The sequence below is a fragment of the Schistocerca cancellata genome, chromosome 2, assembly GCF_023864275.1.
Source record: "Schistocerca cancellata isolate TAMUIC-IGC-003103 chromosome 2, iqSchCanc2.1, whole genome shotgun sequence".
Classification (NCBI taxonomy): domain Eukaryota; kingdom Metazoa; phylum Arthropoda; class Insecta; order Orthoptera; family Acrididae; genus Schistocerca; species Schistocerca cancellata.
Window position 1 is genome coordinate 464,081,435 of NC_064627.1, and position 14,872 is coordinate 464,096,306.

A 14,872-nucleotide genomic window follows, 5' to 3' on the forward strand; every position below is an offset into this window, starting at 1 on the left:
CTGGAATTCCTTATGTATACTCATAAAACCAGCCTTGCACATTTATTGTGATGTGCATGAGGAAAAAAAAAAAAAAAAAAAAAAAAAAATATTTGCTGCGGACAATGCCAACACAATTTAATGAACAAGGAAACCTAAAATATGTTCATACCTATCAAATACCTTCATTTTTCTGTGACTAACCATGATATGACTTTTGCAGCTCATTTTAGAACCTCAAATATGCTTTAAACATGGTAAAAAATAATCTGAACTGTACAACCACTATAGGCAGGACTGTAGTAGTAGACTTTCCATGTTTATATTAATCAGTAGTGCTCTGTGACTTCTTCCATGGTTTCACCAGTAGTTATATTAATCAGTAGTTATATTAATCAGTAGTGCTCTGTGACTTCTCCCATGGTTTCACCAGGTATAGCAAATCTTTAGAAATAGCGATACTATTGTATGTATAATTTTATGTAGTTTACAAATGTTTGCATTGACACTGTATATTCTAACTTCACATTAAGGTCAACAATCACTTCATAGCAATGGTTTTCTTATGAAAGGTAACATGCATCTTTAATGCCCTTCCCATCTCTACCAGTAAATCTAGTTTTTCTTTCACAAAATGTTTAGAATTTGAAGTTTTCTGATGATAACTGTATATTTTCTTGTCACTTTATACAGCAGTTTGAGATATCCTAAGTCAGTTTGTGTTCAGTACCATTGCATTGACTGAGTTTTAGCAGCCCATAAAAGTTGAAAGATTCATTACGTTAGAATTTGATCATCAGTGTGGCCCTCATGTGTGTAAGACTTCTAGACTTAAATATTGATATATATGTTCATTATTTTTCTAGCATCTAATTTACCTCTCGAAACCTGCCCAGTGAATTTGCAACCTAATATTATCATGAAAATATTTTATAATTAGATGCAAGAATAAAAATGATGAAAATCTGTGTAGCAGTTGTAACTGCAGTACATATTCTGTTGTTATGGTATTATTGTTGGTGTCAATAAGACCTTTGAATATCTGCTTGATAAATAAGCAAACTTTAAATTTTGCCATCTTATTTTTGTGATCAACAGGGCGTGAAGGCCATAACTTAAATTTGCTGATATTGCCAGAGGTGCTGCAAACCATAGCAAGTTCTGATCGTATTTTGTCAGCTCCCTGTGGTTCACTTGTTCTGGCTGGTCAAGCAGGAATTGGCCGAAGAGCTGCGATTCAAATTTTGTCTGCACTGCATGGTGTTAAATTAACAACACCAAATATGACAAAGCAGTATGACCACAAAAACTTTTGCAATGATTTGAAGGAGGTATGTGTTATCTTTCTAAGATTTTGTTAATTGCATGTCACAATATCAACAATGTAAGTAAAGATAGTTTGCTACTTACCGTAAAGATGACATGTTAAGGTACAGACAGGCACAATTAAAAGACATTTTACTCATAAGCTTTCAGCCATAGCCTTCATCACAAAAAGAAAGAGAAACACACACTATTCATTCACACAAGCAAGCACGCCTCATCCACACGACTGCCAACACTGGCGGCTTGGACCAGAATGCTGGTCCAAGCTGCCTGAGTTGGCAATTGTGTGTGTGAGGTGTGCTTGCTAGGGTGAATGAATGGTGTGTGTTTTTCTTTCTTTTTGTGATGAAGGTTACGGCTGAGTTGATAAATGTGTGTTATTATTCGCATGTAGCTTCCTTAATAAACTTTTATATTGGAAATATATATGAGAGAGTGTGAGACAACTGTTGCATGTAAGAGTAAACTTTTAAATCTTTCTGGGCTTGTACAAAGGAGGATGTACTGTAAACACATTATAATATACTGATGCAGTTGCTCCTGAAGTTTTGTCCATATGACTGAACACGTGAGGAGACTTTTTTCTGCATCAGTTTAACATCTCACTAGCAGTTGAAACAAACACATACAGGAAAATCCAACACTGTTTGGCAGATTCAGTGTGAGTTCTTTTTATGAAAACTTGCACCTCTTCATCAGAAACAGCTTACATCCAATTAATATAATTTGCCTTCTTTGATTCACTAATGTTTTGTGAAATAAGGAATGTTTTTCTTCTTCTTTCAAGTACCGTATTTACGCGAATGTAAGCCGCACTCGAATCTAAGCCACACCTGAAAAATGAGACTCGAAATCAAGGGAAAAAAAATTACCCAAATCTAAGCCACTCCTGAAATTTGAGACTTGAAATTCAAGGTGAGAGAAAAGTTTTAGACTGCCCCTCCAAATCGAAACAAAGTTGGTCCATTGTAACGTGAAACACAATTGAGGTCGAATGGATGAAGATACAGCTACAGTAGTTTGGTTCAAGTCGTAAGCTCAACTGTTAAGCTTTACCAAGTAGTCATTGCTATGTGTCAGGGGCTCCGTCCATATTTATACGGGTACCCTTCCTTTTTCACGTGCTTTGTCTGGTTTGAATCGATTGCTTATTTTGCTTTGATCTGATAAGTGCCGTTCTCGTTCTTATAGGTGTTTACGTCACTCTAAGCTGAAAATGCATTACTGTACTGTGTCATGCATTGTTTGTCACATTCTGATAATGAGTGTTAAGGCCTGTCGTCACTCCATGCATGGCTTGCTTTTGCGCGCGCTACTGCCGGTTACAATTAAAAAAAAAAAAAGGAGGAATCGTCTCATTAGCGAAACAATGGCAAGAGACTGCTATTTCTTCTTACTTACACTGCTGCTTTTTTTGATAATGATCAGCAAGAACCAAATAATAGACTGTGTATGATAGATGATGTTCTGAACAAGAGTTCAGCGAAAATTTTTCTCCTTTTGAAAATCTTTGCAGATGCCTCTTTAGTGCAATACATTCTGCACAGAAATGAGAGTCTTCTTAGATTTAAAAATTTAGTCAGTTGCCGTGCTTCATTTCTGACTGTATCACTGTTCAGCATAAGAATAATACGAATATAAACATGACATGATATGTATATTCTTCTGCGTTTGCTGTTGTCTTGGTCTAGTTTCGTAGTTTATTAATCAGACAGTATTTAAATGAGATAGCAGCAAACACGAAAGAATACATGGCATAATGTTTACATTCTTCTACCTTTTCTTTTAATTTATTTACTGACGCAGAGGTTTTGGCGCCAGTATTTATCTTTGAGCCTGCAAAGCATACCTGTGTTGCGCTACATATATTTGACGGCAGAAGTTAGTTGTGGCGACACCTACCAACATTTTTCAGAACTTCCGCTTACTTTGCACTCGATTCTAAGCTGCAGGCAGATTTTTGGATTACAAAAACTGGAAAAAAAGTGCGGCTTAGATTCGAGTAAATATGGTAAACGCATCATAATAAATTTGCATTGTACACTAGTGAAACGTAGAAATATTTTATGGTAGTCAGCTGTCATCACACTCTAGACACCATTTTATAAGCTTATGAATTTTATCTTCAGTTTTACATCATATATATTCTGTAAGGAAGTCTATTGTACACATCTGATCACATTTCAAATGGATTTATCACTTTCCTGATTACAAAACCAGGCAAGAAAGTAACAATCTCTGCTGTCAGTTATTTAGTTATACTTAATCACAAATACACTGCTGTGCAATATGTAAGGATAAATGCACCTTTCAAATGATGTGTCACTGCCAAGTAGCATAGTGTGATGATATGTGGACCATAGAGAACTACTACAGTATAGTACAGAAGGTAACTGATATAAATACGCAATGAGGCAAACAGAAATGACACTTTTATTCAAAGGCAATAATTACACTTATGTCACCATGATTTATAATGGGCCCCTGGATGTTACAAAAGGTGGCACATGGTTGTTAATATTGTGTGTGATCAACATGGACAGCAATGCATACTTTGCAACGTGCTCCCTTGCTGGCCATGATGTTGGTAAGGAGTTCCCATGATGGGGGCATTCCATTCTTCCACCAGTGTAGTTGACAAGTGCTAGATGATCCTTGGCACATATGAGCATAATGAAATATGTCTCCTCAATGCATTCCACATGTGCTCAATGGGATTTAACATGGGGGTGCGGGCTGATTACTCCATTCGTCAAATATCCTTTCATTCCAAACAATGGAAAATCCAGGATGGAAAGTAACAATATAAGAGAAGGAAAGTTGCTACTCACCATATAGCAGAGATGCTGAGTCGCGATAGGCACAATAAAAAGATTCACAAAATCATAGTTTTCAGCCATTAAGGCCTTTGTCAGCAGTAGACACACACACACACGCACACACACACTCACGCAAGTGCAACTTGCACACACGTCTGCAGTCTCAGAGAGTGTAGTTTCAGCTCTCTGAGACTGCAGACGTGTGTGGAAGTTGCACTTGCATGAGTATGTGTGTGCGTGCGTGTATGTGTGTGTCTACTGCTGACAAAGGCCTTAATGGCTGAAAGCTATGATTGTCTGAATCTTTTTATTGTGACTATCACGACTCAGCGTCCTTTCATTTCATTCATTCATGCCTGAGTTGTTCAATACGGTTATGTATTGTCATCCATAAAAATGAAGTCAGCACTGAATATACCAACAATAGGATGCACATGGGTAAGAGGCATAGTGTCACAATAATATTGACCAATGCATGTACCCTGTCCAAACATTTGAAGTTAATATATGAAGATAGTAACTGTTCTCGAAAGAACAGATACCATTGATGACTATGCAGCTTCTCTAGAATAAATAATTTATTCTAGAGAAGCTTCATTTATATAGTTAAAGGCTACCCAGCCATTGACCTTTGGCTGTGCGAATGTGCACAGGTTGCCTGAACTCTTACGGGAATCGTCACCTTAGTGTGTGCAAGTAATGAGTAGATGGGCAAATATCTATTAGGTACATTACGTATGTAGATTGTGGACAGTTGGGAATGTGGGTCTCATGGGAAGCATGCAAGGGATAAGTCACTGCAGTCGCACTATTCATCTGTGTCCTCGGTGGCTCAGATGGATAGAGCATCTGCCATGTAAGCAGGAGATCCCAGGTTCGAGTCCCGGTTGGGGCACACATTTTCAGCTGTCCCCATCGAGGTATATCAACAACACGTGTCAGCAGCTGAGGGTTTCAATTAATTTTCATTTGGAGTTAAGCTTCTTTGAGTAAGAATGTCATTTCTCTTCATCCCATTGTGTATTTCTTTCAGTTACCTTGGGTACTGTATTGTAGCAGTTCTTTGTATGTATGGTACAAGTTTCACTGAGCTATGTTACTTGGCTGTGACTCATCACACTTAAGGTTTGCCCATCAGTGTAATTCTGATGGAATGAACATGTAAACAAAACCTGACAACTTTGTTTTATTTGTTAACCTAAATATATTCTCACTACAGGAAACATGTCTTTGCTTAACACAGTTTAATTTGCTCTTTTGACACAATTAGGTCCCTCTCTACTCTAACAGTAAAGTCACATGTTAATAAAAAACTTAATGTTCTTTGAGTGATGCAGTCGATTCATTCACCAATGAATTACTTATACTTATTATTACCATCATGAAAGAATTCCTAGGTGATGTCAAAAGAATTATACTGTGTGTTTCTCCTAAGAGTCATTAGGCACACTTTCTCTGGTGTTTCAGCAGATATTTGCAATTTTGTTTTTGCGACATGTAGCTAGTGCCAACTGAAACAAATACTACTCATCATGTCATTCATGTGATGTCCAGCATTGATGGAATGATGCAGTTTGTTTCCTGTTTCAAACAAAATAATTTTTGAATTGGAGTTCTACATGCCCATTCAATACAACACTAGTAGTTTAGTTCACTATGATATAGATTTACAACAGGAACAGTAAAAACATGGAGTAACTAGTACTCTAACGGTGACTGAACAGCATGGTTCCACATAGCAGTAGCAGTTAGTGCTGACCAGGATTGTGCTGTCATTGTTGGAGTACTCATTATTTCTCAGGTGTTACTTTCCCTGTTAATACATTTGTTAAAACGAGTATCACACTAGACTAATTTTGGACTGCTCTGTCAAATGGGCATGTAAAATTCCACTTTAAAAATAAGTTTGTTTGTAACGGGAAACAAACCAACGTTTTCCATTGACACTGGGCATCACATGAAAGATGTAATTCCCAGCATTTGTTTGGGCTGATTTCAGCTACACAAAGCAGAAACAAAATTCCAAATATCTGCTGCAACACCAGCGAAGATATGCCTGATGACTCTTAGGAGAGACATCCTGTATATGCTTTTATATTAAAGATACAAAAATGTTTTAAAATTGGTTAGAGCCATCTTAAAAATGCACTTTTGACTTCTGGAAACTATGCTTCAGTTTTAAAAACTGCTCACAATTGTAAAATTATTTTGATAACATTAACAACTACCTTCCTATATAGTTACAGCTCTGTTTCATATACCCCAAATTTACCCATTCAAATTAGTGTTTTTGTATTGTATAATAATTTTTACAACTATAAATTGAGATATAATGCTGATCATTCATGCTGTCCACACTGTAATAAAAGACATCGTTTATTTTTGTGGGTTTTCTGGTTCTCTTTGCAAAGTTCACTGCATTATTTTCAGTTCATCCATGAATATTTTTATCTTACTTGTAACAGATATGAAGCTGCAAGCATCCAACATACAGCCTAGAAAAACTTTGGCACACTGCTATCTGATAAGAGATATGATGTCATGCAGTTTAAAGTAAACACTGAGCTTTGTACTGAGGGGCATGTTCTTCATCTGCAGGGATGAACGTGCCTTTATACACAGTTTGACAGTGAATTTTAAAAAAAGATTATACCTTATACAGAAGTGAATCCAGTTATTTCAGCAAATTTGATTTTAACATGGCTGTTGTCATGAGCCAGCCCACCTGAAATGGGACAGACTGTGCTAGTGGTGGGATTGAATCTGCTCCAACTGTTCACAATGGCAATTCTGTCATCTTGAAAGTCCGTGACTACGTGTTAACAGTATGGAGTCAGAACCCAGCCATGCAGTTTTTCTCTCTCCAGAAATTCTACAATTAATCTTAAGTCCATTTTATTTCTTTTTTTATGCTGAAAACTATACCATATGTATGTTTTGCTGCAACAGTTTCACTGCTTTCAATACTGGGATGACCATAAAAGCAGCTGATCATCTGTATGAACAGTGGCTACCATAATGTGGCAAAAGGCAAAAACCCTAGTTTGCAAAAAATACTTCTCATCACACTGCAGCCATCTTCTTCTGTTGTTGGTATTTAATTGTTTTTGCTGTCTTCATTTGACAAAAATTATTGACTGGCTGGAAAAGGAAGATGATACATAATCATATACACAGGTGATTCAGTGGTGATACAACATACCTACAATCTGCATTGTTATTTCTATGCTGCATCAACTTAACGACATTCATAGATATGCAACAAATATCCTTTAGTTTTATACCAAATTTCTACAATTTATTTTTCTACTGCCTGGAATATAATCTGTAGTTCTTGCTCCTTTAAGCATTGCAATTTCTGGAATTAACTTGGCTATACAAGTGTAAGAGAGGCAACAGAAACTTGTTATATTGCCATAATGTTTATAAGTTTTAAACGTGAAAATTTATGACTTTGTGATGTGCTTCAGTTGACTGATCCAGACCAAAAATTTTAACACAAGAACTGCTTATCATTGCAGTAATATAGAAATCATACTAAACATGCATAGCTTTGAATCATAAATACCCCAGTGTCCCAGTGTCCTAGAGTGTGAGGAATTTTCTGACGTTCAAATAAAACTATATACATATGGCTTAGTGTCCATGTATTCATATATTCCAGTAATCATAATGTTTACAACTATTGTTGAATTGCAATTTTTAAGAAGTTACAATTAAAGAACTTTACATCATACGGATTGCATTGGGATTTGGTGAACAAAATGTCCAGTATACATAAATTGATAACTGAGAATAATAAAACATTTGATATTTACTTAAAATAGTAATCAATTTTCATGGCTACAATAACATAAAAATATTATGTCTTAATTACTTATGTAATTACTAGATGACAAATTTTAATAATATTTGAATTACAGTTTATTATTAAATAGCTGTGTTTAGTGTAAAAGTGTAAAAGGCAATGTCAAAAGTTATACTTTAAACAGTATATACTAGTATGGTTACAATTCATATGACCTTAGTTCTTACATATATGATTAAATATTATGTGCATTGCAATGAGTTGTGACATTTTCACAAGTAACCACCACATGTAATTTGACAAAAACATAACAAGGGATGGATCATTTTTTATTGTAACTGTGGCATCGGTCACTTCATTATGATTTCTCTTAGCCTTGTCATTAGTGTTTATAGGAGAAAACTTCCATTTAAGTGTAGTATTTTATTTCCAGAAATTGTAGTTTTACATAGACAATTTTGGAAAAATATATATCCTTAATAATGTTGCAGGTAATGCATATGGCTGGTGTGAGTGGGGAACAGGTGTTCCTATTACTTGAAGATTGCCATATACAGATGACAGCTCTGCTCAATATGGTCAATACACTACTTCTTTCAGGAGAGGTGCTGTAACATATTTATATACATTTTATGTAGTGTACATTGTTTGACTTATATTTGTACACAGGATTCAAATAACTATAGTACATATTCTGCAAAAAATTAATTTTATACATTTTTCGTAACAAGAGACTCCTTCTCAAAACCTAACTACTGATAGATAGATTTTTCTCAACTGTGAAGTGTTGTATTAAACTGTTGAAGAACAACTCATCAAAAAAAATTCTTGAAGTAAGCTTCCATGCCTTACAAAAGTGTCAAGAAAAATGTCCGTCATTGGACCAGGAAGTAAAGTTGATTGTTATTCAGAATGATCCTCAATAATATAAGTTCACATTTACAGTTATTGTAGTTTGCATCACATTGGATGGGAGCCCACTTTTCAGCCATTCTGTGCATCTAAGCACAAGATTGTCACCATTCAAACTGGTGTATAGAAAAAAGATTCCATCACTGTTAAACATGACTGGATACAAATGAGGCAAGAATAGAGCATCAGTCTGAGAATCTGGAAGACAAGTGAGCGAAATATGGAGAAAAGTACAGTGAGCGAATAGAAAGGCATTATACAACCAAGAAGATGCGGTGAAGTGACTGAGAATGTTACTGCAGTATGAAATAGGACAAATGTTTAGGTTCTTGAGTCCATATAGTCTGAAGGGGAAAATGAAGAATTTTGTGACACGGTAGCAGGCCCCCTACCAAGTGACTGAGACCATTTCACTGTAAATGTAAAGCTACAATAGCCAACACAGTCATGAATTGTGCATGTTGTGTGTCTAGAGCCATTAAGTGATGTACCAGAGTGATTCCATGGGCGGTGGAAATGAATGTGAGGAAAGACTCACAGAAATAGAAATGAGGGGATGAACTACAGAAATACCTCATGCACAGTATGCATTGAGACAATGGAAATAATTGATATATATATTGTGTTTTTGTGGTTTTAAGTATTTTTCTCTGGTGTGTAGTATAGGTTGTTAACGTTGTTTCATATAAGGTTGCATGTTTTTGTTAGGGTAGGATGTATCTGTAGTGTATTGAGATGTGGCAGGCTTCTTAGGGGAGTGGAGGTAATACTGGTTCTCAGGTTTCCATGTGCATAAAGGGCCAGAGGAGAAGAGTGCTAGATTTGGCAGTGCTGTAAGTCATAGCCAGAGGCAGAGCAGGGGCACTTTAGAGTCATCACCTGGATGAAAGAGTTACGTTTTACAGGCAACAAGACTTAGTGTTATCCAGTACAGATGGTCATTGAGTTTAGTGTAGCTTAGAAATTTTTGTAGACAGAGTTCTGGAATATTTTGAACAGTCCGAGTATTGGATTTTTTTTTTTTTTTTTTTTTTTTTTAATATAAAAGAAGGTGTTTTTTTGCTGTCAACAGTGTTTCCCCTGTGCCCATCATCCTGTCAGCACCACTCACTGAGCCCCTCCCCCATCCCTGAGTGCAGTTGCACTCTTCAGAATTCTTACATTTTCTTTAAGTCTCAGGGTACTTCTTCTGTATCATATATCTTACGCAGTGTGAATATTCTTTTTGTTTCCTCTTCCCCTTCTGGGTCCTTCACTATTTTGCTGGGCAGTGCAAAAATTAAACATTGAAAAGGATTATCAGTTTAGCGTTATGGTAGTGAGGAATGGACTTTTAATGAAAAAGACATTTTATAAAATGAGAGTGGCTGAGCAGGCAATGCCGCAAGATGGTGTTTCAGAGGTTGTATTGATATCCAACCATGTGTTCTGGGTGCTTCACCTTTTTGTCAAGCTGTCTAATTTTTATTATTTTAAATTCATTGTGCCATTGTCTTCAGCTGATCTAAGTAAACAAATTCATAAAATGATTCTGTAAGTACAATGTTAATTTGTGTGATCTTCAATGCAATTTGTTGATTTCTCACTATTTTAACCCTCATCTAACTGATGTTCAAGCCTATTTTCAAATGTGCTGTATTAAGTTCTTCCATTATTTGTAGGGGGAACTTTTATTATTAAAATATAACTAGTTCGCATATGTGCCATCAACACATATTGCTTTAAATTTTTCCAAGCTTAGAGACATGAAATCTGTTTGTAGATGTGCTGAGATGGTTTTACTGATGTGGACTCTCTTGGTCTGACTTCTCTTTCCATTTTGATTTTTCCACTACTCTACGAAATCTAATGGAAGCAATTATATTGATGTTTGTGTTAATAAATGTATTAACATAAGTTGAATTAGTGTTTCATTTCTCTAGGATTGTCATTATGAATTTGGTTACAGCATGCTCAAAATTTATAAATCCCAGGCACCGTTGTTATACATACACACTTCTCCAATCTGTAATTTCATTCATAACAACCAGATGGTCTATTGTGCTGTGTTCACCTGTAAAGCCAATTTGTTTCTTGCTTGGTGAAAATCCAATGTATATTCTGTAAATTATTTGGCAAGTTTCCTTTGCATTACAATTTCTCCACTCTCACTCATTTTTGTTCGACAGACCTAGGCAGTGCCGCATTACATAGGGATATTGTTTTATATGACCACATGACTGGGCAGCATACTTGAAAAACGCATGTGGAAATATGTCATGTCACTCTCTGGTGTTGATATTAGATGTTTCAAAACTTGTTCATCATGTTGTTATTAGTGTGTTGTTGCAATTGAGGTAAATTGTGGTGAGTGCTTTGTTTTGTGGTTTGGAATTTTTAGTAGTTGTCATAGGTATAACAAAGAAATTCAACATTTGTTTGCTGGATGTCACTGTGGGGGATGATATGACAAATACACATAAGTTTTTGCAACTGTATGGCTTGCTGGCCAAATATGTGTAGTGTCGCGTGCATGAAGTTTTTTTTTTTTTTTTTGAATGAGTGTATGATCAATTTTTTTTTTAATGCACATTTGTTGCTGGGTGAGCGGTATAAGATGGGAAGGTTGGGTTTTAGATTGATTAGAAGAGGAGTTTTTGTTTTTTTGTTTCCTGGTGTTTTGCTTGTTAATGAATGGTGGATATTCGACAGATCTTCAGTCTTAGTGTGGAATGAAGTAAAACTGGTATTGTGAACTGGGTACTTGTGTAATGCCTCATCACTTAACAGCCTAAGCCCAAAACCATAGAGTTCACAGCCTTGGCACTATCCGAAAATCGCCCGGCCTGTAAAAACAGGGGACTCCAATATTTGCTTCACATGTTTTATATCCCACATGTTCTACATGAGCTTGGCTAGTGGGAGTGGTGGCATGCAGCCTTAGTTACAGTTTGGATTCACATATGACATGAGAAGATGTTGTAGATGTCTCCATCTATTTTCACTGATGATTTCTGTGAGACTTCATTTGTGTTGCAGCATCAGGACAACAATATTCTTTTCAGCAAATAAATTGAATGAAAACAGTTTGTTAAAAGAGGATGAACATAAGAATGTTCTCGAAAAATGCCTGTGTATGCCTTTTGTTGCTGCATTTGTGGCCACTGTTGTTAGGACTGACAGCTGACACTCAACTGTCTTCACTCCTCAACACAATACCACAAAATTTTTTTGTAGAGTTTGATTCCATGGATTTGGTGTTTGTTCAAATATGTTTCTAAACAATGAAGACATTAGAAAACTGAAAACTCAGACAAATCTACACACCTTACAAATAACAGCAAAGAAACATATCAAAAATGAACTGAAACCTCCTTTACTACTTTTTTCATGCAAGCCAATGATGAGATGGTTGGTTTGTGGGGCACTCAACTGCGTGGTTATCAGCGCCCGCAGCCAATGATGCTTGGTGAATACATTGGTTACTTGGGTACTATTTCTCATTAGTGTTTTAGAAGGACAAGAATTGTCAATAATTGGATGCCAATCCTGTGATGAATTGTAGTTTTTGTCACATGTGATGAGTCGTTTGTGGTTTACTCAGACTTTATCATGTTTGCATTTTTGTCAGTTCCAAGCAAAACAGGCTCTCAGCAACTCATCATTGTCAGTTGTCAGCTGGCTGCTTATTGACAGTGATGTGTTGAACAAAAGGTATACTGTTTATTTATACAGATCTTACTATTCTTGAGATCTTTTTGAGTAGTTGATTCAGGAAGGAGTTGGTGCTGTGGGTAGGCCTACTGTAAGCAGAACTTGTCATAATGGTGTTCCGGAATAAGGACAACATGTTGGTGATGAAATGAAAAGACAAGAGGGATGTTTATTCATTATCTTCAAGGCATATAGCATCATTTAGATCACATACCAAAATGAATGGCACATGGCCTAATACTGTATCCACTTCAGATTATGATGTAAAAATTTAATGTAACTGGATAGACAAAAAATCTACTCACCAAGTGGTATCTGGAGAAGCTTTTGGAGGTAGTGGCTCCTCTTTCTGGCAGAAATGTGGAAGGGGAAGGAAGAGGTATGAAGGGAAAGGACTACGAAGGCTTATAAAATGGGGAGAGTTTGGAAAAACTGCCCAGAACCCAGGATCAGGGGAGACTTACCAGATGGGATGAGAAGGAAAGACTGATTGTCCCTTTCTTCATTCTCATCCCATTGGTAGCTCCTCTGACCCGGGATTCTGGGTGACTTGTTGTAAACTCGCCCCATTTCCTAAACCTCACTCATCCTTTTCCTTCATCCCTCTTCCTTCACCTTCAATCCTTCTACCCAAAGAAGGAGCCACTAGGGACTCCTACAGTTCAACATGGACTCAAAATCATTTTGCAAATGAAATTCTTTTGTACTATTAAGTGAATGTATGAACTTCTGTATACAAAATAGTCCACTTATTAACAGAAGAACGTAGTGTAGAATTTTGATAACATCATGAGCATTTGCTGTAATTCAAAATCGTGTACAATGTACTTTTTGTTTTGATTATTTTGTAGTTCACTTTGTCTGTTCTCTTTCCTGAAACACAGCAGCTGCTCACCAAACCTAATTTTAAGTCTTCATTTCTGGTAATTGTTTCTATAATAAAGTCATGTCACCCAATACACAAATAACTTGTAACTGAAGTCAGATACACTCATGGGTACAACATCTCTTATTACAATGTTGAATGCAATTAATAAAACCTATCATGTGCACACATGTCCTTACATTTCAAGATATGCTATGTACCTTAAGTATATTTCACAGTAAATATACATCTGTACATAACTGCAGTCATTTTCTGTGGTTTATTCGAAATGCATACTTCTGAGAGACTCCAAAGGAAAATTGGACTGTGGCCAGCAGCTGCACACTGGCACCTGTTAGATATAAATTTAATGCTCTTGCCTACGACACAGAAGAAACTAAAAAATTAGCAACCTTGTATTAGTAAATCAATTACTAAAATGTTATCTAAGTCACCAGAGACTAATGCTGTTCTTCAGAGCTGAAGATCTTGTATATAATGATATATTTAATGGTATAGTGAATTTATTGTGAAAATTACTATTTACGGATTCTGATCCACTCAACTTTGATTCTGAAAAGAGATCTGAATCTCCATATGGAAGTAGCAGCTATGACTGTGAGCACCCGGCTGAAATTATTGCATCTTAAATCTGTGATGTTTTCCTATTCAGGAAATTCGTATCAGATATTGAATCCTGACAGGTCATCACAAGTCACAATTATTACATTTTATTTTGCATATTATGTCAATTATATTTACGTGATTAATGTGTGTTATTACAGTGTGCAACTTGAGTGATAAAATTCTTCTGACAGGGGACAAATTTCTGCTGGAGTTTGAGTGGGTTAAGTATGTTGTGATAAAGCAAAAATATGTATGATGATTCCTGCACATTTGAAAATAATAGTAATATTCATAAGTATAACACAAGGATAAAAGCACACCCCAATATCCACAATGTAGTCTTACACTTGCTCAGAAAGGAGCAAAGAATGCAGCCATAAAAATGTTTGACCATCTCCATTGTGAACTGAAAATGATGGCAGATAATGAGAGTTCTAAAAAAAATTGAAATCATTTCTACTTGACTACTCCTCCTACTTTGTATATTTCTGAATAGATTATATCTGTATGTTGTTGGGTTGCATTTTTTTATCTGATTTTATTGTTGATTAAGATGAAAAGGGACCAGTTATATAAATGGTCAGTAAGTAACCCTGGTTTCAAAGAGAAAATGTATGTTAGTTGTAAATCACTGAAACATTTCACATCATAGAGAATTGTCACACATATGAACTGACTAAAACACAATAACAAAAATAATCAACTGACGAAAATCACGTTAACAAAAATAATCAACTTTTGAGAATATAATTGGATAGGTAAAAAATCTACACAGTAACCAATGGCAAAAAAAATAAAAGTTAAAGAAATGGGTAAGCTTTTGGAGCCAGTGATTTCTCCTTC

The 14,872-nt window shown here is 35.9% G+C and overlaps 1 protein-coding gene across 1 annotated transcript in view; it reads left to right on the forward strand.

Annotated features, from left to right (window-relative positions):
• LOC126161972 (cytoplasmic dynein 2 heavy chain 1) overlaps window positions 1–14,872 on the forward strand; it is a 778,966-nt gene that overhangs the window by 494,618 nt on the left and 269,476 nt on the right. The window contains 2 exon segments of the mRNA XM_049918163.1: window positions 1,078–1,310; window positions 8,424–8,537. Of these exon segments, the coding sequence (XP_049774120.1) occupies window positions 1,078–1,310; window positions 8,424–8,537 (347 nt within the window).